Source organism: Hemiscyllium ocellatum, chromosome 8 (assembly GCF_020745735.1).
Source record: "Hemiscyllium ocellatum isolate sHemOce1 chromosome 8, sHemOce1.pat.X.cur, whole genome shotgun sequence".
Lineage (NCBI taxonomy): Eukaryota > Metazoa > Chordata > Chondrichthyes > Orectolobiformes > Hemiscylliidae > Hemiscyllium > Hemiscyllium ocellatum.
The window spans coordinates 116,637,758-116,662,671 of NC_083408.1; the positions used below are offsets into that span (position 1 = coordinate 116,637,758).

A 24,914-nucleotide genomic window follows, 5' to 3' on the forward strand; every position below is an offset into this window, starting at 1 on the left:
GGTGCAGGGGTGATGGTGTCGGTGTGGGACGGGGAGACAGTGAGGGTGCTGGGGTAATGGTGTCGGTGTGGGACGGGGAGACAGTGAGGGTGCTGGGTAATGGTGTCGGGGTGGGACGGGGAGACAGTGCGGGTGCTGGGGTAATGGTGTCGGTGTGGGACTGGGAGACAGTGAGGGTGCTGGGGTAATGGTGTCGGTGTGGGACTGGGAGACAGTGCGGGTGCTGGGTAATGGTGTCATTGTGGGACTGGGAGACAGTGAGGCTGCTGGGGAAATGGTGTCGGTGTGGGACTGGGAGACAGTTGAGGGTGCTGGGGTAATGGTGTCGCTGTGGGACGGGGAGACGGTGCGGGTGCTGGGTAATGGTGTCGGTGTGGGACTGGGAGACAGTTGAGGGTGCTGGGGTAATGGTGTCGCTGTGGGACGGGGAAACGGTGCGGGTGCTGGGTAATGGTGTCGGTGTGGGACGGTGAGACAGTGAGGGTGCTGGGTAATGGTGTCGGTGTGGGACGGGGAGACAGTGCGGGTGCTGGGTAATGGTGTCGGTGTGGGACTGGGAGACAGTTGAGGGTGCTGGGGTAATGGTGTCGCTGTGGGACGGGGAAACGGTGCGGGTGCTGGGTAATGGTGTCGGTGTGGGACTGGGAGACGGTGCGGGTGCTGGGTAATGGTGTCGGTGTGGGACGGTGAGACAGTGAGGGTGCTGGGTAATGGTGTCGGTGTGGGACGGGGAGACGGTGCGGGTGCTGGGGTAATGGTGTCGGTGTGGGACGGGGAGACAGTGCGGGTGCTGGGGTAATGGTGTCGGTGTGGGACGGGGAGACAGTGAGGGTGCTGGGGTAATGGTGTCAGTGTGGGACGGGGAGACAGTGCGGGTGCTGGGGTAATGGTGTCGGTGTGGGACGGGGAGACAGTGAGGGTGCTGGGGTAATGGTGTCGGTGTGGGACGGGGAGACAGTGAGGGTGCTGGGGTAATGGTGTCGGTGTGGGACAGTGAGACAGTGCGGGTGCTGGGGTAATGGTGTCGGTGTGGGACGGGGAGACAGTGAGGGTGCTGGGTAATGGTGTCGGTGTGGGACGGGGAGACAGTGAGGGTGCTGGGTAATGGTGTCGGTGTGGGACGGGGAGACAGTGCGGGTGCTGGGGTAATGGTGTCGGTGTGGGACGGGGAGACAGTGCGGGTGCTGGGGTAATGGTATCAGTGTGGGACGGGGAGACAGTGCGGGTGCTGGGGTAATGGTGTCGGTGTGGGACGGGGAGACAGTGCGGGTGCTGGGGTAATGGTGTCGGTGTGGGACGGGGAGACAGTGCGGGTGCTGGGTAATGGTGTCGGTGTGGGACGGGGAGACAGTGCGGGTGCTGGGGTAATGGTATCCGTGTGGGACGGGGAGACAGTGAGGGTGCTGGGGTAATGGGGTCGGTGTGGGACGGGGAGACAGTGAGGGTGCTGGGTAATGGTGTGGGTGTGGGACAGAGAGACAGTGAGGGTGCTGGGGTAATGGTGTCGGTGTGGGCCGGGGAGACAGTGCGGGTGCTGGGGTAATGGTGTCGGTGTGGGACGGGGAGACAGTGCGGGTGCTGGGGTAATGGGGTCGGTGTGGGACGGGGAGACAGTGCGGGTGCTGGGGTAATGGTGTCGGTGTGGGACGGGGAGACAGTGAGGGTGCTGGGGTAATGGTGTCGGTGTGGGACGGGGAGACGGTGCGGGTGCTGGGGTAATGGTGTCAGTGTGGGACGGGGAGACAGTGAGGGTGCTGGGTAATGGTGTCGGTGTGGGACGGGGAGACAGTGAGGGTGCTGGGTAATGGTGTCGGTGTGGGACGGGGAGACAGTGCGGGTGCTGGGGTAATGGTGTCGGTGTGGGACGGGGAGACAGTGAGGGTGCTGGGGTAATGGTGTCGGTGTGGGACGGGGAGACAGTGAGGGTGCTGGGGTAATGGTGTCGGTGTGGGACGGGGAGACAGTGAGGGTGCTGGGGTAATGGTGTCGGTGTGGGACGGGGAGACAGTGAGGGTGCTGGGTAATGGTGTCGGTGTGGGACAGAGAGACAGTGAGGGTGCTGGGGTAATGGTGTCGGTGTGGGACGGGGAGACGGTGAGGGTGCTGGGGTAATGGTGTCGGTGTGGGACGGGGAGACAGTGCGGGTGCTGGCGTAATGGTGTCGGTGTGGGACGGGGAGACAGTGCGGGTGCTGGGGTAATGGTGTCGGTGTGGGACGGGGAGACAGTGAGGGTGCTGGGGTAATGGTGTCGGTGTGGGACGGGGAGACAGTGAGTGTCCTGGGTAATGGTGTCGGTGTGGGACGGGTGACAGTGCGGGTGCTGGGGTAATGGTGTCGGTGTGGGACTGGGAGACAGTGCGGGTGCTGGGGTAATGGTGTCGGTGTGGGACAGTGAGACAGTGCGGGTGCTGGGGTAATGGTGTCGGTGTGGGACTGGGAGACAGTGCGGGTGCTGGGGTAATGGTGTCGGTGTGGGACGGGGAGACGGTGCGGGTGCTGGGGTGATGGTGTCGGTGTGGGACGGGGAGACGGTGCGGGTGCTGGGTAATGGTGTCGGTGTGGGACGGGGAGACAGTGCGGGTGCTGGGGTAATGGTGTCGGTGTGGGACTGGGAGACAGTGCGGGTGCTGGGGTAATGGTGTCGGTGTGGGACGGGGAGACAGTGCGGGTGCTGGGGTAATGGTGTCGGTGTGGGACGGGGAGACAGTGCGGGTGCTGGGGTAATGGTGTCGGTGTGGGACGGGGAGACAGTGCGGGTGCTGGGTAATGGTGTGGGTGTGGGACGGGAGACAGTGAGGGTGCTGGGGTAATGGTGTCGGTGTGGGACGGGGAGACAGTGAGGGTGCTGGGGTAATGGTGTCGGTGTGGGACGGGGAGACAGTGCGGGTGCTGGGGTAATGGTGTCGGTGTGGGACGGGGAGACAGTGCGGGTGCTGCGGTAATGGTGTCGGTGTGGGACGGGGAGACAGTGCGGGTGCTGGGGTAATGGTGTCGGTGTGGGACGGGGAGACAGTGCGGGTGCTGGGGTAATGGCGTCGGTGTGGGACGGTGAGACGGTGCGGGTGCTGGGTAATGGTGTCGGTGTGGGACAGGGAGACAGTGCGGGTGCTGGGGCGATGGTGTCGGTGTGGGACGGGGAGACAGTGAGGGTGCTGGGGTAATGGTGTCGGTGTGGGACGGGGAGACAGTGAGGGTGCTGGTGTAATGGTGTCGGTGTGGGACGGGGAGACAGTGCGGGTGCTGGGGTAATGGTGTCGGTGTGGGACGGGGAGACAGTGAGGGTGCTGGGGTAATGGTGTCGGTGTGGGACGGGGAGACAGTGAGGGTGCTGGGGTAATGGTGTCGGTGTGGGACGGGGAGACAGTGAGGGTGCTGGGTAATGGTGTCAGTGTGGGACGGGGAGACAGTGAGGGTGCTGGGTAATGGTGTCGGTGTGGGACGGGGAGACGGTGACTTAATTCCAACCCAATGACGAATTTTCTATGTTATTAATGGAACGTGGATCATGGGCAAAATGTAGAAGGAACAATCTCACTGTGTTAACCTCAGCTCTGTCCACACCTTAAATTCATTAACTGCATCTAGAGTGGAAGGTGGTGCACGAAAGAGATCTAAAAACTGCTGTGTCGATTCAGGAGGCGAGTGTTGGGTTTTTCGGTGTTTGCTGTCTACGTGTCTCTCTCCTCATGCCTACACCCCTCATCCTTCATGCTCTGTCTGTTTCCTGTCTCGCCTGGTATCTGCTTTCCATCTCCGTCTACAAACCTGGATCCTGTTAGACCCATCAGCAAAATTTATGCTGAAATTATATTACAGCAAAGAATGCTACAATAAATTAGTTCATTTAAAAAACGCAGCTGATCTGGCCAAGGCTGGGAGAGAGATGGCAGAATCATTACAATCAGCGCTCAGTGTTTTTGCAGCATGAAGCCATCATTCAGGGGACATGCACTGTCCTGACTCGTACAGTCTCAGACCAGACTGAAGACAAGGCTCTGGCACCAGGGCTTGCTGCTCTCCTGTCTATTTTATCCTCGAAGTTTAACATCAGCCATTCGAAAGGAACTGTGGGAGGGGAGAGCTGCTCCAACAATTCAAAATCTCTCCACTTTAATTTGCTGTCATAAAAGTCCATTCTCCAGTCAAACAGAATATTTCATTATTTAATTAAATTCATAAGTGATTATATGTTGAGAGGCACTTTAAGAGGCCTGGGAAGCAATGCCATAAATTAACCGAGAGGGACATTACTGAACTGTAAAACTCCAGCTCTGCCTCCAAGAGAAACTGTTGTCCTTTTGTGTTTCCTTTTTCTCTCCAGCGAAAAAAACAGAGACTCATTAGAATACAGGGTCTCTTTCTACTCCTGAAGGTCGTAGAGTCATAGAGATGTACAGCATGGAAACAGACCCTTCGATCCAACCTGTCCATGCCAATCAGATATCCTAAATTAATCTAGTCCCACCTGCCAGCACCCGGCCCATATCCCTCCAAACCCTTCCTATTCACATACCCATCCAAATGCCTCTTAAATGTTGTAATTGTACCAGCCTCCACCACATCCTCTGGCAGCTCATTCCATACACGTACCACCCTCTGCGTGAAAAAGTTGCCCCTTAGGTCCCTTTTAAAATTTTCCCCTCTCACCCTAAACCTATGCCCTCTAGTTCTGGACTCCCCAACCCCAGGGAAAAGACTTTGCCTATTTATTCTATCCATGTCCTCCATGATTTTATAAACGTCTATAAGGTCACCCCTCAGCCTCTGACGCTCCAGGGAAAACAGCCCCAGCCTGTTCAGCCTCTCCCTGTAGCTCAGATCCTCCAACCCTGGCAACATCCTTGTAAATCTTTTCTGAACCCTTTCAAGTTTCACAACATTTGTGGGCGGCACGGTGGCACAGTGGTTAGCACTGCTGCCTCACAGCGCCTGTAGACCCGGGTTCAATTCCCGACTCAGGCGACTGACTGTGTGGAGTTTGCATGTTCTCCCCGTGTCTGCGTGGGTTTCCTCCGGGTGCTCCGGTTTCCTCCCACAGTCACAAAAATGTGCCGGTCAGGTGAATTGGCCATGCTAAAATTGCCCGTAGTGTTAGGTAAGGGGTAAATGTAGGGGTATGGGTGGGTTGCGCTTCGGCGGGTCGGTGTGGACTTGTTGGGCCGAAGGGCCTGTTTCCACACTGTAAGTCTAATCTAATCTAAAAAGTCTAATCTTTCTAATAGGAAGGAGACCAGAATTACACGCAATATTCCAACAGTGGCCTAACCAATGTCCTGTACAGCCGCAACATGACCTCCAAACTCCCATACTCAATACTCTGACCAATAAAGGAAAGCATACCAAACTCCTTCTTCACTATCCTATCTACCTGCGACTCCACTTTCAAGGAACTATGAACCTGCACTCCAAGGTCTCTTTGTTCAGCAACACTCCCTAGGACCTTACCATTAAGTGTATAAGTCCTGCTAAGATTTGCTTTCCCAAAATGCAGCACCTCGCATTTATCTGAATTAAACTCCATGTGCCACTTCTCAGCCCATTGGCCCATCTGGTCCAGATCCTGTTGTAATCTGAGGTAACCCTCTTCGCTGTCCACTACACCTCCAATTTTGGTGTCATCTGCAAACTTACTAACTGAACCTCTTCTGCTCACATCCAAATCACTGATATAAATTATTCATGATGTCGATGATCTGACAGGGTTTAACTTTGAGTGAATGCAGCACGCATCACTGACCGGGTCAACATCACAGGAGTTTGACCAGAGGAGAGAGCCTGAAGGAGACAGCGCTGGGGTATTCACAGTCTCTGCACTATCCGAGCAAGCTGTGAGAGCTGCAAAATTGGCTTCACATTGTTTATTCAACAATAATGTTTGAGTTAGATCAGAAAGATGGCTATCCTCATCCACCCTAATGACTACAGGTAGAGAAAACAAACACACACTGGTTTGGAGATGCCGGTGTTGGACTGGGGTGTACAAAGTTAAAAATCACACAACACCAGGTTATAGTCCAACAGGTTTAATTGGAAGCACACTAGCTTTCGGAGCGTCACTAGTGTGCTTCCAATTAAACCTGTTGGACTATAACCTGGTGTTGTGTGATTTTTAACTTTATTCTCACTGGGATAGTCTCCAGTATTCGCTCACCTCCAACAGCGAAAGTAGCCTTTTCCTGTGGGGGTGCCGAGACAGTGTCATAAGGCAGGCACTAAGAACAATCAGTCCTGATGGGCTGAACGATCTCTCCAGCTTCCAGCTTTGGTGGTTCAGGGTTACAGAGGGGCAGGAGGCAGCAGAGACCTGAGAGCTCCTGAGGAACCGTCACCATGACACATCCTGCTCTGGCAGCACTCAGACACAGATTTCACAAGCAGATACTCCTCACTCCCACAATGCCCGTTAACCGCTCGTCAGGTGAACCCCAAACACAACAAAGGTCAATCCTTCAAATTAGATAGTCTTCTGGCATGGTTTATAATAGAGATTTAAACCAAAATCAAGGCTATGCTTTCCAGTGCAGTCCCGCACTGTCGGAGGGTCAGTGCTGAGGGAGCGCCGCACTGTCCGAGGGTCAGTGCTGAGGGAGTGCCGCACTGTCGGAGGGTCAGTGCTGAGGGAGTGTTACACTGTCGGAGGGTCAGTGCTGAGGGAGTGTTACACTGTCGGAGGGTCAGTGCTGAGGGAGCACCGCACTGTCAGAGGGTCAGTGCTGAGGGAGTGCCGCACTGTCGGAGGGTCAGTGCTGAGGGAGTGCCGCACTGTCGGAGGGTCAGTGCTGAGGGAGCGCCGCACTGTCAGAGGGTCAGTGCTGAGGGAGTGTTATACTGTCGGAGGGTCAGTACTGAGGGAGTGTTACACTGTCGGAGGGTCAGTGCTGAGGGAGTGTTATACTGTCGGAGGGTCAGTACTGAGGGAGCGCCGCACTGTCAGAGGGTCAGTGCTGAGGGAGTGCCGCACTGTCGGCGGGTCAGTGCTGAGGGAGTGTCACACTGTCGGAGGGTCAGTACTGAGGGAGCACCGCACTGTCGGAGGGTCAGTGCTGAAGGAGTGTTACACTGTCGGAGGGTCAGTGCTGAGGGAGTGTTATACTGTCGGAGGGTCAGTACTGAGGGAGTGTTACACTGTCGGAGGGTCAGTACTGAGGGAGCACCGCACTGTCAGAGGGTCAGTGCTGAGGGAGTGCCGCACTGTCGGAGGGTCAGTGCTGAGGGAGTGTTACACTGTCGGAGGGTCAGTGCTGAGGGAGTGCCGCACTGTCAGAGGGTCAGTACTGAGGGAGCACCGCGCTGTCAGAGGGTCAGTGCTGAGGGAGTGCCGCACTGTCGGAGGGTCAGTGCTGAGGGAGCACCGCACTGTCAGACGGTCAGTGCTGAGGGAGTGCCGCACCGTCGGAGGGTCAGTGCTGGGGGAGCACCGCACTGTCGGAGGGTCAGTGCTGATGGAGTGCCACACTGTCAGAGGGTCAGTACTGAGGGAGCGCTGCACTGTCGGAGGGTTAGTGCTGAGGGGGTGCTGCACTGTCGGAGGGTTAGTGCTGAGGGGGTGCTGCACTGTTGTAGGTATCACTAAAGTGAGCTCTCATCTTCCACCAACCAGATTGATTAAAAAAAAAGTATGATGCGTGTTGAAATAAAGTAGGGGGAATTACCAGTTCGTGTCTGATTGAACAGATATCCCATAACCAACAGCAGTAAAACAGATCACCTCGTCATTATCACATCACTGTTTGAGTGAGCTTTCTGGCTATGAATTACAACTGCAGGTATAACTCACCAGATAGCGTTCCTGTACTGTTGAAAGGTACAAATAAAATCAAAGATTTACTTTCTTATCAATGACTCAATTGAGAATGGAGTCCTGAATTTATTTCCACTGAATACAAACAGTTGTTGCTGTTTGATGCAGGAATCGGATTGTATTGATGTGCTTAATCACATGATCAGAAATTAATCCGATGAACACACAGCTCAAACATTCCAGGAATAGACTTCATTTCACAGCACCCCTCTCCCAACTAAAATCACAGTTTACTGTACAATATAGAAATAGTTCTTACTCTGAATAATATAATCCAGATTGCAAAGTTCCCTGATGCTGTTCTACAGTATTCATAATTAACAAACATTCAAGAAAGGGTTAAATTATACATCATGCAGTAGGGACATAGGATTGTGGATCCCACGTTACATTACAAATATATTTACATCATTCAGTTCCAAAAATATGCACTCGCCAAATTCAAACCGGCCTGTGTTGGCTGGATATTAACATCATGAATTAACCAGATCTCTCAATCCCAGCTTCATATCAGAGGGAGCTCCAGCCCAGGGGGGAGTGGGATAGAGGATGGGGTGGGTTCAAAAAGGAAGGAGATAGAATGAGTGAGAGTTAGTTTAGAGAAGGAGGGGGATACTATAGAGAGGGAGTGCGGCTGTAGGTGAGAGACAGAGAGACAGAGAAGGGAGACCTGAGGCAGATGGGACACAGAGAGTGAATGGTGAAGGGGGTGGGTGGTAGTGGGGGTGGTCAGGGTGTTGAGGGGGTGGGGTGGGGGAAGCCCATGGAGGGTCATGTAGGTGGTGGGCCATTGGTGTATCGCAGCATTGGATACAGGGAGCGGGCAAAGTTGTTTGCCAAGGCACAGTTATAGTCCTCCTGGGTGAAAGGAACGAGGCAGGCCAGGAGTAACAGCAGGAGGATGAGAAGCTGGAGGGGAATCGCAGCCCGGAAAACCCTGGACAGGAAGGATCGAGCCTTCGAGATTCCAAACACCCGTGCCCCAAGCTCTCCATCCACCCTGAGGAGGCAAACACAAAAAAGCACACGTTAGTTCACAAAATCCTCTCTCTACCTTCCAGAATGTTCTGTTCTGACCCAGAAACTGTCCTCAGGAAAACATTTTTGCAGTCTGTCCACATTAATTATCCTACAGTCTAACAGGCCACTGTGCAAAAACACTATCAAAATAAATCTCAGGATGACCCAGGACAGAGATCATCAATCATCCCCTCCCTCCCCCACCCCCTCTCAGTAACAGCAGTGTGTACCATCTACAAGATGCACTGCAGAAACTCACTGAAGATCCTCAGGCAGCACCTTCCAAACCCACGGCCGCTTCCATCCAGAAGGACAAGGGCAGCAGATACATGGGAACACCACCCCCTGCAAATTCCCTCCAAGCTACTCACCATCCTGTCTTGGAAATATATCACTGTTCCTTCACGGTCACTGGGTCAGAATCCTGGAATTCCCTCCCTAAGGGCATTGTGGGTCTACCCACAGCACAGGGACTGCAGCGGGTCAAGAAGGCATCTCACCCCCACCTTCTCAAGGGGCAACTAGGGACGGGCAGTAAATGCCATGCCCAGCCACTGATTGATGCCCTTCAATTCTCAGCACACAGACAGCTCAGTGCCCAGTCCCCAGATTGTGCATTGGATCAGTTGATGAGACGTGAGAACGTTGACTGAACTTGTACGTTAAGACGATGACTCTGCCCCTGTATTTCCCTCCCTCAGCCTCTGCTCTTTAGTGCAGTCCAGTTGTGATCTGTTGAGTGCTTCCTTGTGGTCCGCTGAACCCTGTCCCACCATACCAGGCCCCACCATGACCCCCACCCCAGGCCAATACATTTACCTCTTTGACGATGAGGGAACAGCCGCTCTATCCATTCGGATCTCTCTCCGACCCTGTGACAAACCAAACAAAAACGTTGGTAACTCACAACAGAATTGCCCGGTGAAAGGGACAAACACTACCCTGGCCACTGTGCAGGATGCTGACTGGGCCCAGACATGGTCTGACTATAGCTGATGCTGGGTAAAGCCAACCTGACACAACCAAACCAAAGAACATGGCTCTTGCCGTCAAGTGAGGAGTGCTCTGGCTGGAGCGCGTTAATAAAACGTATTCATCCCAGCATTCCCCCCAACATTGTTTTAGTGGCTGTGCCAATCAGATGGAGAACAAACAGGCAACAAGACATTAACCCTTCTAAAGCTCAGAATTATAATGTAAAGGATTGAGAATGTAACCTCCCAACAACCAGTGTATGAAGATGAACACAACGCAGAGCCACTTGACCCTTTATTGTAATATCTTAATTAAAGAGACCTGTATTCGTAATGAACTGTAATTGCGCTGAATAGATCATAATTATGAATACTTTAGTTTTGCTGTGATGGTTGTCTATAACTATCACGAGTTATAGCAATTTGATAAATGTGTAACATTGAAAGCTGGTGGAGACAGTGGCAATGAACTAACGACAAAAGTAAACACCTGTAAAATTCAATATTTTTGTCCAACAGCAGGAGGTCGATTTTGTATGCGTAACATTTTAAGGTTAGAAACTGATTGCACAGACACCGGGTCAGAAATCCGGGGTCAATGTTTCTGAACCAAAGGGGGATAAAGGAGCCAGGGGTATGGGTATAGACATTTCATCAAGGGGGGGTGTGGGGGGGTGCAACAAATACAAGGGAGGAAAAGATAGACACACTCTGTACATCACAAACGGTGGGCCCCTGGGAAGCACAGAGGATCAGTGCACGTACACCAGCCCCTAAAGGTGGGCAGGACAGGTAGTTATGGAGGAATATTGGGTACTTGCCTTTATTACCCAAGGTATAGAGTTTTAGAGCAGGAAGATTTAAAAACCAAGTTATCTAAACTGTGAAAATTCAAAGCTCTGAGATTCAGAGGGATGTGAGTGTTCTGGTGCATGTAATTGAGAAAGCTAATGGTCATGTTCTTACTAATTACAGAGAAAATTAAGCATCAAAGTAAGAAGCTATTCTTCAGTTATACAGCGCAATAATGAGATCGCATTCACAACACTGTGCATAGAATTGGTCTCCTTTTACAATCTTATTGAATGGTACAGCAGGCTTGAAGGGCAGAGTGGCCTCCACTTGTTCTTTGTTAGTATGTTCATAAAATGCTGCAGGTATTGATTCAGGTTGCTCCCATCTTCATTTCTGCTGAGGTGATGAACACTGTTTTTCAGATCACAAGGAGCTGACGTGTGGGCCAGGGCTCGGTACATTCGAGAATCTCACCCCAGGGCCAGCTCAGTGAGATGTGAAACACTCCACTACAACAAACATAATCTGCTGTGGCTGCTACTGAACACACTCTCCCTCTCTCTTCAATGTTCTGTGAATGTATCTAAACTTCATTTTTAAGGAAGGATGTAATTACGAGGAGAAAGTTTATTAAACTCGTCCCTCGAATGGATGAGTTGTTTGTGGGAAAAGCTGCAACCAACTAGGTGGAGTTCAGAAAACTAAAAGGTGACTCAAAGATATGTCTTCGAGAAACTGGAGAGGTGCAGAGAATGTGTATATGTGCATAAGTCATTAAAATAGGAGGACGGGTACAGGGGGCTGTTAATAAAGCTTACAGTATTCTGGGATTCATTGATCAGGCACAGAGTACAACAGAAAGGAGATTATGCTGAACTTGTCCTGGAAACTAGTTAGACCTCTGGCCCAGGTACCACATCCAGGGAAATATCAGAACATGTGGGAGAGAGTGGAGAGAGAATGATCCTCGGGCTGAGACCCTTCAGCTGGGAGGGTAGGTTGAAGAAGATGGAGAGGAGGAGCCTGAGGGAAGTGTTGATCTGAGAGCTGCCTGTATGTAAGGTAAGCAGGTTCAAAAGGAAATTCCGCTTTAATAATCTGCATATTCAACACTCATTAAGGCACAAACTGGGGAGGGAGTAGGACATTCAGCCCTTCATCCAGACCATGGTTAATCTGATTATGATGCAGAGGTGTCAGTGTGGGACTGGGGTGGCCAAAGTTAAAAATCACACAACATCAGGTTATAGTCCAACAAGTTTATTTGGAAACACTAGCGTTTGCAGCGCTGCTCCTTCAACAGGTAGCTACCTGATGTAGCTGTACTTTCAATAAACCTGTTGAGCTATAACCTGGTGTTGTGTGATTTTTAACTGAATCTGATTATGACCTTTTCGCCACAATCTCTGATATTCACACACTCTTTTGACTTAAAACAATCAATGACCTGGCCTTAACACACTCTGGGCAAGAGTTCCACAGACTCAGGACCCTCCAGTCAAAGAGAAAAAAAATTATCTTCACCTCCGTGTGAAATGAGAGAGCCTTTAATCTTAACAGTGTCACCTGGTTTAGGCACATTCACAGAACTTTGTAAAACAGAGAGTCTCTTTATAATGGCTCCATCTGATCTGAAAAACTGTGTTCATTGTCTCAGCAGAAGTCAAAGGGGGAGCATCCTGAATCGATAACAATGCCGTTTATAAACAAGGAACAAGAGGAGGCCACTCAGCCCTTTGAGACTGCTCCAGCATTCAATGAGATCATGGCTGTACTGATTTTAACTTCAACTCCATGTTCCTGCATCTCCCCAATAATTTTCCACCTCCCCCACCCCTTGGTAATCAATGTCTGTCTCCCCCTGCCTAAAAAATATTTAATGATCCTGCATTCACTGCCTTTTGAGTAAGAAAATTCCTAAGACTCTTAATCCTCAAAACAAAATCCTAGAAGGTCCTCCCTAAAGGCATTGTGGGTCTACCTACAGCACATGGACAGCAGCAGATCTAGAAGGCAGCTCACCCCCACCTTCTCAGGGCAACTAGGGATAGACAATAAATGTTAGACCAGCCAGTGACACCCACATCCCAAAAGTGAATGAAAATATCTATTTTCACCCGACTCATACAAATGAGAAGGCGATTACATGGCCTATATTAATGCTCCAGTTCACTGAGCACACGGTGGACAGAGCTGGTGATCGGGACACTAAGTCGAGAGAGTGGTGCTGGAAAAGCACAGTGGGACAGGCAGCATTCGAGCAGCAGGAGAGTCAATGCTTCTGGCATTAGCCCTTTATCAGGACACTAACACCTACCACTTGGTGCCGTAGGGGAGTGCTGCTCATTGGAGCAGAGGAGAAATCCAACTCTTCAGCAGAGATCAGAGAGCCCTCATCCTGGGAAGAGAAAGTGAAAAGAAAAGGAGAGTCAATTCACGGAACTCCACATTATCTTGGTCTAGCAACTAACGGCACCTCGACATACAGGTCTTTATTTTGTTAATATTCTGCACAATAAGAGAATATCACACATTAGGAACATGTGACACACACACACACACACACGCACAGACACACACGCACAGACACACACACGCACAGACACACACACGCACAGACACACAGACACACACACACACAGACACACACACGCACACACACGCACAGACACACACGCACAGACACACACACACACAGACACACACACACAGACACACACGCACAGACACACACACGCACAGACACACACACGCACACACACGCACAGACACACACACGCACAGACACACACACGCACAGACACACACACAGACACACACACACACAGACACACACACAGACACACACAGACACACACACACACAGACACAGACACACACACAGACACAGACACACACACACACACACACAGACACACACACACAGCAACAGAAATCTCAGGCTCCTGGTGTTTCATCAGTAATTATGAATTTTATCCCTTTGTGTCCAAGGTCACATGAACAATTCAGACCTTGTGTTCCCCACAATCCAACCTGGTCATCCACACCCGCCAACACCCGCACCCGCCAACACCCGCACCCGCCAACACCCGCACCCGCCAACACCCGCACCATCCAACACCCGCACCCTCCAACACCCGCACCCTCCAACACCCGCGCCATCCAACACCCGCGCCATCCAACACCCGCGCCATCCAACACCCCCGCCCGCCAACACCCGCGCTCGCCAACACCCGCGCCCGCCAACACCAGCACCATCCAACACCCGCGCCCGCCAACACCCGCGCCCGCCAACACCCGCGCCCGCCAACACCCCTACCCATGAACATACTTACCCGCCAACACCCCCGCCCGCCAACACCAGCACCATCCAACACCCGCGCCCGGCAACACCCGCGCCCGGCAACACCCGCGCCCGGCAACACCCGCGCCCGGCAACACCCCTACCCATGAACATGCATACTCGCCAACACCAGCACCATCCAACACCAGCACCATCCAACACATGCGCCCGCCAACACCCGCGCCTGCCAACACCCGCGCCCGGCAACACCCGCGCCCGGCAACACCCGCGCTCGCCAACACCCGCGCCCGTCAACACCCCTACCCGTGAACATGCATACTCGCCAACACCAGCACCATCCAACACACGCACTTGCCAACACACGTACCCACTAGCACTCGCCAATCAACACCCGTGCCCGCCAACACACACACCTGCCAACACCCACGCCCGCCAGCACTCGCCAAACACCCGCGCCCGCCAACATGTACCCGCCAATACCCGCGCCCGCCAACACATGTACCATCCAACACCCGCGACTGCCAACACCAGCACTCGCCCGCACGTGCCAACACTCGAAGCCAGCACCCTCCAACACCTGCGCCCGCCCACACCCGCGCCCGCAACACCGGCATGCGCCAACACCCGTATCCTCCAGCACCGCCAACATCCGCGCTCGCAAACACCCACACCCGCCAACACCCACGCCCGCCAACACTCGCACTCGCCAACACCCGTACCCACCACCCGCACCCACCACCCGCAGTCGCCAACACCCGTACCCGCCAACACCCATACTGGCCAACACCCGCACCCGCTAACACCCCTACACGTCAACACCCCTACACATCAACACTCGAACCTGCCCAAACCTGTACCCAATACCCACACCCAACACCCTTACCCGCCCAAACCCAAACCCAACACCCACAACCGCACCCAACACATGTACCCGCCAACACCCGTACCCGCTAGCAACCATCAACACCCGCCAACACCCACACCTGCCAACACCCACGCCTGTCAACACCCCTTCACGTCAACACACATACGCGCCAACACCGATACCCAACACCTGTACCCGCCAACACCCGTACCCAACACCCGCACCCACCAGCACCCACACCCGCACCCACCAGCACCCACACCCGCACCCGCCAACACCCCACCCATCAACACCCGCACCCGCCAACACATGCACCGGTCAACACCCGCACCCGCCAACACCCCACCCATCAACACCCGTACCCGCCAACACCCCACCCATCAACACCCGCACCCGCCAACACATGCACCGGACAACACCCGCACCCGCCAACACCCCACCCATCAACACCCGCACCCGCCAACACCCCTACCCATCAAAACCTGTACCCGTCAATACTTCTAACCGTCAACACTCCTCCACGTCAACACACATACCTGCCAACACTCGAACCCGCCAACACCGGTACCCGTCAACACCCATACCCGATACCCGCAACCGCCAACACCCGTACCTGCCCAAACCCGTAGCCAACGCCCGTACTCACCAACACTCGAACGTGCCAACATCGGTATCCGTCAATACCCATACCCACCAACACCCGTAATCAACACCCGCACCCGCCAACACCCCACCCATCAACACCCGCACCCGCCAACACCCATACCCGTCAAAACTCGTACCCGTCAACACCTGCACCCGCCAACACCTCTACACGTCAACGCACGTACCCAACACCCACACCCGCCAACACCCGTACCCGCCATCAGTACCCACCACCAGTACCCGCCAACACTCGAACGTGCCAACATCGGTATCCGTCAACACCCCTACCGGCCAACACCCGTACCCAACACCCCTACCTGTCAACACCCGCGTCCGCCAGCGCCCGCCAACACCCGCTCACGCCAACATCCGTACATGCCAAAACCCGCAGCCGCCAAAACCCACAGCCGCCAACACACGTACCCGCCAACACACGTATCCAACACTCACACCCGTACCCAACACCCGCACCCGTCAACACCTGTTCCCAACACACACACACATAACCAACACCCGCACTCGCCCACACCTGTACCCGCCAACACTCAAATGCGCCAACATCAGTATCCGTCAACAACCGTACCCACCCATACCCGTACCCGCCAACACCCGCGCCCGCCAACACCCGCACCCGTCACCCGCACCCAACACCCGCAACCGTACCCAACACCCGTTCCCGCCAACAGCCACACCGGGCAACAGCCGCACCCACCAACACCCCACCCGTCAACACCCGTACCCGCCAACACCCGCACCGGTCAACAGCCGCACCCAACACCAGTACCCGCCAATATCCACCAACACCCGTACTTGCCAACACCAGCACCTGCCAACACCCGTACCCGCCAACACCCCTACCCACCAACACTCGAACCCGACAACACCCGTACCCAAGAGCCGCGCCCATCAACACCCACGGCCATCAACACCCACACCCGCCCCCAACACCCGCACCTGCCAACACCCCCATCCGCCAACACACGCGCCCGCCAATAACCGCACCCGCCAACGCCCCTACCCGTCAACGCCCACAACCGTCAATACCCGCACCGGACAACACTCGCCCCCTCCAACATCCGCATCGGACAACACTCGCACCCGCCAACACCCGCTCCCGCCAAAACTCCGACCACTCAACACCGGCACCCAGGAACTCCCGTACCCGTCAACGCCCACACCTGTCCACGCCCCCTACCCACCAACGCCCGCACCCGACAACACGTGCACCAGACAGCACCCGCACCCGCCAACACCCCGACCAGTCAAAACTCCGAACAAGCAACACCAGCACCCAGGAACACCAGCACCCGCCAATGCCCGCACCCGCCAACACCCCGACCAGTTAACACCCGCACCTAGGAACACCAGCACCCGCCAACGCCTGCGCCCCTACGCGGCAACACCCACGCCCGGCAACACCCTGTTCCTTGAGACATCCAAAGTACTCTGAACGTTGTCCAAAACCTTCCTTTCTGATCCTGACCCTGGGATTCCCATCGTATAATTTCTGACAAAACCGTCTACACCTCAGCAACATGTTCACCTTCTGTCAGGTGTGTAAATTTGAGCCAAAATATTCACTTTCCACAAAATACTTTATTGTTCTAAGTTTATGTAATTACAGAGACCTGCTGTCATGGTACATCCCAACTGCCCAGCCCACTGTAAGGCACAGGAGCAGAGTTTGAACATTCAGCCCTTTGAATCTGCTCAAACATTGACTTCTCCACCTCCTGATGCTGCCTGCCTTGCTGTGTCCCTCTCCCTCCTGATGCTGCCTGCCTTGCTGTGTTCCCTCTCCCTCCTGGTACTGCCTGCCTTGCTGTGTCCCTCCCTCCTGATGCTGCCTGCCTTGCTGTGTCCCTCTCCCTCCTGACGCTGCCTGCCTTGCTGTGTCCCTCTCCCTCCTGATGCTGCCTGCCTTGCTGTGTTCCCCCAGCTCCTGCCTATCTCCAGAGGAACCTCAATTATCCTGCATTTAATTAACTGAATTTTGGATTACCCAAAGAAGATCTCAGGTTCCTGCTGCTTGGCTTACTATGTTATCTGGCACTCGATAATCCGAATGGAATCCTCCCCGCCTGTGTCCTTCGGATAATCGTGTTTCCTCTGTCCTAATATTCAATAAGACCATGGCTGAGCTGATATCTTCAACTGCACCCCTCTCCTACTGCTCTCCACATTCCCTCCAGGCGGAGGGCTCTTCAGTATTCCAGGGCCAATATCACTTTGTAATCGTTCTTTATGGTCTTGCAATGACAAACACCTCTTCACTTGACGTCTAGATATTAATGTTTAAGCAAACCATAACACCCACATTTTCTAACCCCATTTTCCCAAACACATCTTTACTTATTGCCTTTCCTTCTACATAGTTTCCAGTTTGCTGAGGCACCTAGCGTGTGCGTGTAGCGTGTGTACGTAACGTGCGTGTGTGTATGTGGCAGAGCGCCAGGGTGGCAAGCTATAGAGCAGCAGCAACACAAAGGCTGGTTGCTGTATCATTCCTCAACAGCACCCTCCTCATCCTAGTCACATTAAATAGCAATAACACACGGTCTGTGATCACTGCTCTCCTCCACACTTCCAGCAGCATCCTCATACCCAGTGCCCACACCCTACCCTCCAATGTCTTTGCCTAGATTCCCTGCCCTGCACCTCCATCCCCTGTCTACCTCGACATGCAGACTCCTCACTACAGTCCGGGATGTGGGGTAGATACAGCCCTCTGTCCCAGAGATCAGAATGCTGCGTTCCCAGTCTCACCAGCCTCTCGTTGATGGTCTGCAGGTCAGCGGTGATCTCTCCGAGTAACACCTTCAGCTTGGTGCCAATGACATGGACCTGCTCCTTGGCCTCCTCACAGGCAGCTCCCTCTCCACCTTCCAGCAGGTGCACCGAGAGTTCCTGCAGGCTGCTCACATGTGGCTGCTTCTCCAACATCTCTGCCTCCAGATTCTGCAACCAATCATTTCCATCTTCCTGTTAGGGCTTTCAGGCAAAAGGTCACGAACAACTAGGGTCATGGCCTCTCTGAGTACAACATGTCAGGCTCAGGGAGAGCAGAGGGGGACTGCAGTGGGACTGATACAGGGGGCTATGGGGAGAGAGTGGGGCAGTGGGATTAGTGTGGGGACTGATACAGGGCTATGGGGAGAGAGTGGGGCAGTGGGATTAGTGTGGGGACTGATACAGGGCTATGGGGAGAGAGCGGGGCAGTGGGATTAGTGTGGGGACTGATACAGGGCTATGGGGAGAGAGCGGGGCAGTGGGATTAGTGTGGGGACTGATACAGGGCTATGGGGAGAGAGTGGGGCAGTGGGATTACTTTGGGGACTGATACAGGGCTATGGGGAGAGAACAGGACAGTGGGATTAGTGTGGGGATTGATACAGGGCTATGGGGAGAGAGCGGGGCAGTGGGATTACTGTGGGGATTGATACAGGGCTATGGGGAGAGAGCGGGGCAGTGGGATTAGTGTGGGGATTGATACAGGGCTATGGGGAGAGAGCGGGGCAGTGGGATTAGTGTGGGGATTGATACAGGGCTATGGGGAGAGAGCAGGCCAGTGGGATTAATGGAGATGGAGACAGGGCTATGGGGAGAGAACGGGGCGGTGGGATTAGTGCAGGATTGAGACAGAGCTGTGAGGAGGTGCAGATCACTGATGCTACTTTGATTCGGAGCCTTGCTTACCATCAGTGCCTTGCGATGCTGTGTCAGAGTGTGCAGGCTGAGTCCCGGGTTACTGAGTCGGACCAGGCCTCGCTGCCTCTCACAGTCAGCCAACCACATCATGAGTGAGTGGCTGATCCGATAGAAATCCTGGAGCCAGAAACATAAACCACAAAACCCAATCAGCATCAGGACAATCCGCAGCTGAACGGATCCACTGGTATTTACCAGGAAACATTCCAAACTGGTCCCTGGTCTGGAACCAGAAAACTGTGCTCCTCCAACCCTGCAGCTCGATACACAGTGAGGAAACCCTGCTCCAGACTCTGCTGCAGACTCCGGAGCAGGGAAAGGTTCCAAGTGTCAGCAGGAAATGGTGTGAAACCCACTCCCCACCCCACCCCACGTTGTCAACACCAGGTCAGAGGACAGTCCATTACCTGATCATTGGAAGGGACATTGAGTATCAGAGATAAGTCATGCTGCAGCTCTGTACAACTTTAGTCAGGCCACACTTGGAATACTGTATCCAGTTCTGGTCACCACACTACCAGAAGGATGTGGATGCTTTGGGGAGGATACCGAGAAGGTTTACCAGGATGTTGCCTGGTCTGGGGGAGTTTAGCGATGAAGTCCGGTTGGATAGACTGGGTTTGTTTTCACTGGAACGCAGGAGGTTGGGGGGAGACCTGATAGAAGTTTATAAGGTTGTGAATGGCCTGGATAGAGTGGGAACTATGAGGCTTTTCCCCCAGGGTGGAGGGGTCAGGTTCTAGGGGGACACAGGTTCAAGGGGCGGGAGGGAGAAGTTTAAAAGAGATGTGTGAGGCGAATCTTTCACACAAAGAGCTGGAATGTGCTGCCAGAGGAGGCGGTGGAGGTAGATACAATCGCAGCTTTCAAGGAGGACCTGGACAGATACAGGAATAGGAAGGGAATAGAGGGATACGGATCCTGTTTTAATGTGGATACTGTGTCAGTACAGGCTTGGCGGGCTGAACGGCCTGTTCCTGTGCTGTACTGTTCTTTGTTCTATCCCAGCAGCCTTCCAGTGGGCTCCAGATGACACCTTGCTTCATTGTGTTCCGGTGAAACGTGATTACAATCCCCTCTCCACCCACTGGGGGATCCCCACTGCTTGGGGCTGTGGGGTCTCATGATGGGGCTGATAGCAGGGGGGATCGCTACCCACAGGAGAGCTCCAAGGTGGAGTGACCCCTCCTCTGGAGCCCACATGAGGGTCAATCATTGGTTTTCCTTTTGCCGCAGGAAGTGGCCTTTGATTGGCCGATGATCAGCTCAATGGGGTTGCTGCTGACCTATCACAGCCTTCGTGGCTCAGTAACCGGAGCAAACAGACAGACAGACATCGGACCCAGTGCCATCACTCTGCCCTCCACCTCCCAGCCTGCCCCGGGAAACCCCACTTACAGGAAATAATCTTCAATCAGTGACTAATCAGTAACTCCATCACTGCTGCTCAGCATCAGAGAGAACATTCACACCAGGCTACCTTCACAAGCAAGTGATTTACATTAAAACACATTTGCTGTTGCCTCCCTCATGGATAAAGGTAGCACCATCTCAGGGCAGCGAATAGGAGAGATCACCAGGTAACTATGAGGGAGGGATGTTGGCCACTCAGCTGTCCTGCTGCATTCCAATAAAGCCTGCAGTCAAAGTGGTCAGGGCACTCCGTCCCCTCACCCTGACCCCTCACCCCATCAATACAATTGGTCAGCACCAAGCATTACCTCAGGTAGGCCACGGCTGGTTTCCAAGGCTCACTTGGTATCTCACTCCATCACACCTTCCCCATTTCAGGATCACCCCCTGATCCTTTCACCCAGCAACAGTGAGCTTGTTAGCACACCCACCCCCTACCCCCATTCACCTGACACTGTATCAGGGGGTCACAGAGTCCTATACTAAACCTCACCTGGCACTGGGTCAGGGGTCAGAGAGTCCCGCACAGTCAGTCTCACCTGGCACTGGGTCAGGGGTCAGAGGGTCCTGCACAGTCAGTCTCACCTGGCACTGGGTCAGGGGTCAGAGGGTCCTACAGTTAGCCTCACCTGGCATTGGGTCAGGGGTCAGAAGTTCCCAGAGTCAGTCTCACCTGGCACTGGGTCAGGGGTCAGAGGTTCCTGCACAGTCAGGCTCACCTGGCATTGGGTCAGGGGTCAGAGGTTCCCAGAGTCAGTCTCACCTGGCACTGGGTCAGGGGTCAGAGAGTCCCGCACAGTCAGTCTCACCTGGCACTGGGTCAGGGGTCAGAGAGTCCCGCACAGTCAGGCTCACCTGGCACTGGGTCAGGGGTCAGAGGTTCCTGCACAGTCAGTCTCACCTGGCACTGGGTCAGGGGTCAGAGAGTCCCGCACAGTCAGGCTCACCTGGCACTGGGTCAGGGGTCAGAGGTTCCTGCACAGTCAGTCTCACCTGGCACTGGGTCAGGGGTCAGAGGTTCCTGCACAGTCAGTCTCACCTGGCACTGGGTCAGGAGTCAGAGGTTCCCAGAGTCAGTCTCAGCTGGCACTGGGTCAGGGGTCAGAGGGTCCCGCACAGTCAGTCTCACCTGGCACTGGGTCAGGGGTCAGAGGGTCCCGCACAGTCAGGCTCACCTGGCATTGGGTCAGGGGTCAGAGGTTCCCAGTGTCAGTCTCACCTGGCACTGGGTCAGGGGTCAGAGGGTCCTGCACAGTCAGTCTCACCTGGCACTGGGTCAGGGGTCAGAGGGTCCTGCACAGTCAGTCTCACCTGGTACTGGGTCAGGGGTCAGAGGGTCCTACAGTTAGCCTCACCTGTCATTGGGTCAGGGGTTAGAGGTTCCCAGAGTCAGTCTCACCTGGCACTGGGTCAGGGGTCAGAGGTTCCTGCACAGTCAGTCTCACCTGGCACTGGGTCAGGGGTCAGAGGTTCCTGCACAGTCAGGCTCACCTGGCACTGGGTCAGGGGTCAGAGGGTCCTGCACAGTCAGGCTCACCTGGCACTGGGTCAGGGGTCAGAGGGTCCTGCACAGTCAGTCTCACCTGGCACTGGGTCAGGAGTCAGAGGTTCCCAGAGTCAGTCTCAGCTGGCACTGGGTCAGGGGTCAGAGGGTCCTGCACAGTCAGTCTCACCTGGCACTGGGTCAGGGGTCAGAGGGTCCTGCACAGTCAGTCTCACCTGGCACTGGGTCAGGGGTCAGAGGGTCCTGCACAGTCAGTCTCACCTGGCACTGGGTCAGGGGTCAGAGGGTCCTGCACAGTCAGTCTCACCTGGCACTGGGTCAGGGGTCAGAGGTTCCCAGAGTCAGTCTCAGCTGGCACTGGGTCAGGGGTCAGAGGTTCCTGCACAGTCAGTCTCACCTGGCACTGGGTCAGGGGTCAGAGGTTCCCAGAGTCAGTCTCAGCTGGCACTGGGTCAGGGGTCAGAGGTTCCCAGAATCAGTCTCACCTGGCACTGGGTCAGGGGTCAGAGGGTCCCAGAATCAGTCTCACCTGGCACTGGGTCAGGGGTCAGAGGGTCCCAGAATCAGTCTCACCTGGCACTGGGTCAGGGGTCAGAGGTTCCCAGAGTCAGTCTCAGCTGGCACTGGGTCAGGGGTCAGAGGTTCCCAGAGTCAGTCTCACCTGGCACTGGGTCAGGGTGCTGCGTAACGATGCGCGCCATCGCTCCAGTCTCTGTGCTGTCCTCTCCCAGTTACCATTCACTTGCTGCAGTTTCTCCTGTAACTCCTGCGCCTCAGCACTGTCTGTCTGCAGGAACTCCCGGCTACTCAGCCTGGCGGAGGTGACCAGGGCCTTGTACTTGTCAAACTCCTTCTGAACGTTCTGTGGAAATGAGACAGCACTGGGATAGCTCCAAACCTGTTAGCTACATTCAACACTCAGACAGACAGACTTTCAAACAAGAAGCTATCGAGGCCAAAGGGGAAAAGGCAGGGGTTCTTTAATTTCATTGGCTAGCTGATGACCGTGCTGTTAGCTGTCTGGGCTCGTAGCTCTGGAATAGCATCTCTAACCCTCCCACTCCTTCCTTCTCTCCCTCTGGTTCTCAGTCTCTCCCCCCCCCCTCCTTTGTGATTGTCCTTAAAACCCATCTCTGTGATTGAGCTTTCTTTTCCCCTATCAATCTGTTCAGAGATGCTGTGACTCCCCCGCTGGAGCAGGTGGGAGTTAAACCCAGGCCACCTGACTCAGAGGTAGGGACATTAACACAGCAGCAGGAGAACCCTTTGAGTGAACCTTTTTGGAGTGACATGGTGTTTCTCATGGTGCCTTCACTTAGCCCCAGACTGGTATTGTTATGGATTACCATCCTGGAGACTCTTCCCCCTTTCCCCACTGTGGAAATTACTGAGTGTCCTGGGTACAAGCAGCCAAACCAGCCCTCAGGGAAACACTGACAAGCCCCAGGTCTCAGATACTCACTCAATCACAGGCCCCATCCCTCAGATACACACACAGGAGCAAGGCCTCAGATACTCACACAGGAGCAAGGCCTCAGATACTCACACAGGAGCAAGGCCTCAGATACTCACACAGGCCCCATCCCTCAGATACTCACACAGGCCCCATCCCTCAGATACACACACAGGAGCAAGGCCTCAGATACTCACACAGGCCCCATCCCTCAGATACACACACAGGAGCAAGGCCTCAGATACTCACACGGGCCCCAACCCTCAGATACACACACAGGAGCAAGGCCTCAGATACTCACACAGGCCCCAACCCTCAGATACACACACAGGAGCAAGGCCTCAGATATTCACTGACATGCCACAGGCCTCAGATACTCACTCACTCGCAGGTCCCAGGCCTCAGATACTCACTCACTCGCAGGCCCCAGGCCTCAGATACTCACTCACAGGCTCCAGATACTCACTCACTCGCAGGCCCCAGATACTCACTCACTCGCAGGCCCCAGGCCTCAGATACTCACTCACTCGCAGGCCCCAGGCCTCAGATACTCACTCGCAGGTCCCAGGCCTCAGATACTCACTCACTCGCAGGCCCCAGGCCTCAGATACTCACTCACAGGCTCTAGATACTCACTCACTTGCAGGCCCCAGGCCTCAGATACTCACTCACAGGCTCCAGATACTCACTCACTCTCAGGCCCCAGGCCTCAGATACTCACTCGCAGGTCCCAGGCCTCAGATACTCACTCACTCGCAGGCCCCAGGCCTCAGATACTCACTCACAGGCTCCAGATACTCACTCACTTGCAGGCCCCAGGCCTCAGATACTCACTCACTCGCAGGCCCCAGGCCTCAGATACTCACTCACTCACAGGCCCCAGGCCTCAGATACTCACTCACAGGCTCCAGATACTCACTCACTCGCAGGTCCCAGGCCTCAGATACTCACTCACTTGCAGGCCCCAGGCCTCAGATACTCACTCACAGGCTCCAGATACTCACTCACTCGCAGGCCCCAGGCCTCAGATACTCACTCACTCGCAGGTCCCAGGCCTCAGATACTCACTCACTCGCAGACCCCAGGTCTCAGATACTCACTCGCAGGCTCCGCAGCTTCTCCTCAATGGCTGCAAGCTGAGGGGAAGGCTCCAGGCTCTCAGCCTTATTCAGTGTGGGTTCAATGTGGATCAGCCACTGGGAAATATCATCCAGGTCAGAGTTCAGCTGCTGCCATTGCTGCAGGTTCTGTTTAATGACAAGTTCCTCACTCAGGGCCTTGGCATTGAGCAGCTGCCAGTGTTCAATACCTGCAGGGAACAGCACAACTGTATGGTCTGGGGGATCACCACCACAGGGCACAGGGGGATCACCGTAACAGGAGGAATCACCGCAACAGGGCACAGGGGGATCACCGCGACAGGAGGAATCA

General features: G+C 54.4%; 1 protein-coding gene across 4 annotated transcripts in view; it reads right to left on the reverse strand.

Annotated features, from left to right (window-relative positions):
• Positions 1-7,849: 7,849 nt before the first annotated feature.
• LOC132818445 (nesprin-2-like) overlaps positions 7,850-24,914 on the reverse strand; it is a 311,316-nt gene continuing 294,251 nt past the window's right edge. For all 4 annotated transcript variants that reach the window (XM_060829512.1, XM_060829513.1, XM_060829511.1 and 1 more), the window contains 7 exons: positions 24,584-24,792; positions 22,692-22,892; positions 19,102-19,230; positions 18,172-18,363; positions 12,909-12,989; positions 9,642-9,694; positions 7,850-8,802 (listed from right to left, as the gene is read on the reverse strand). In XM_060829512.1, the coding sequence (XP_060685495.1) occupies positions 8,574-8,802; positions 9,642-9,694; positions 12,909-12,989; positions 18,172-18,363; positions 19,102-19,230; positions 22,692-22,892; positions 24,584-24,792 (1,094 nt within the window). In that variant the 3' untranslated portion in view covers positions 7,850-8,573. The remainder of the gene's footprint in view (positions 8,803-9,641; positions 9,695-12,908; positions 12,990-18,171; positions 18,364-19,101; positions 19,231-22,691; positions 22,893-24,583; positions 24,793-24,914) is intronic.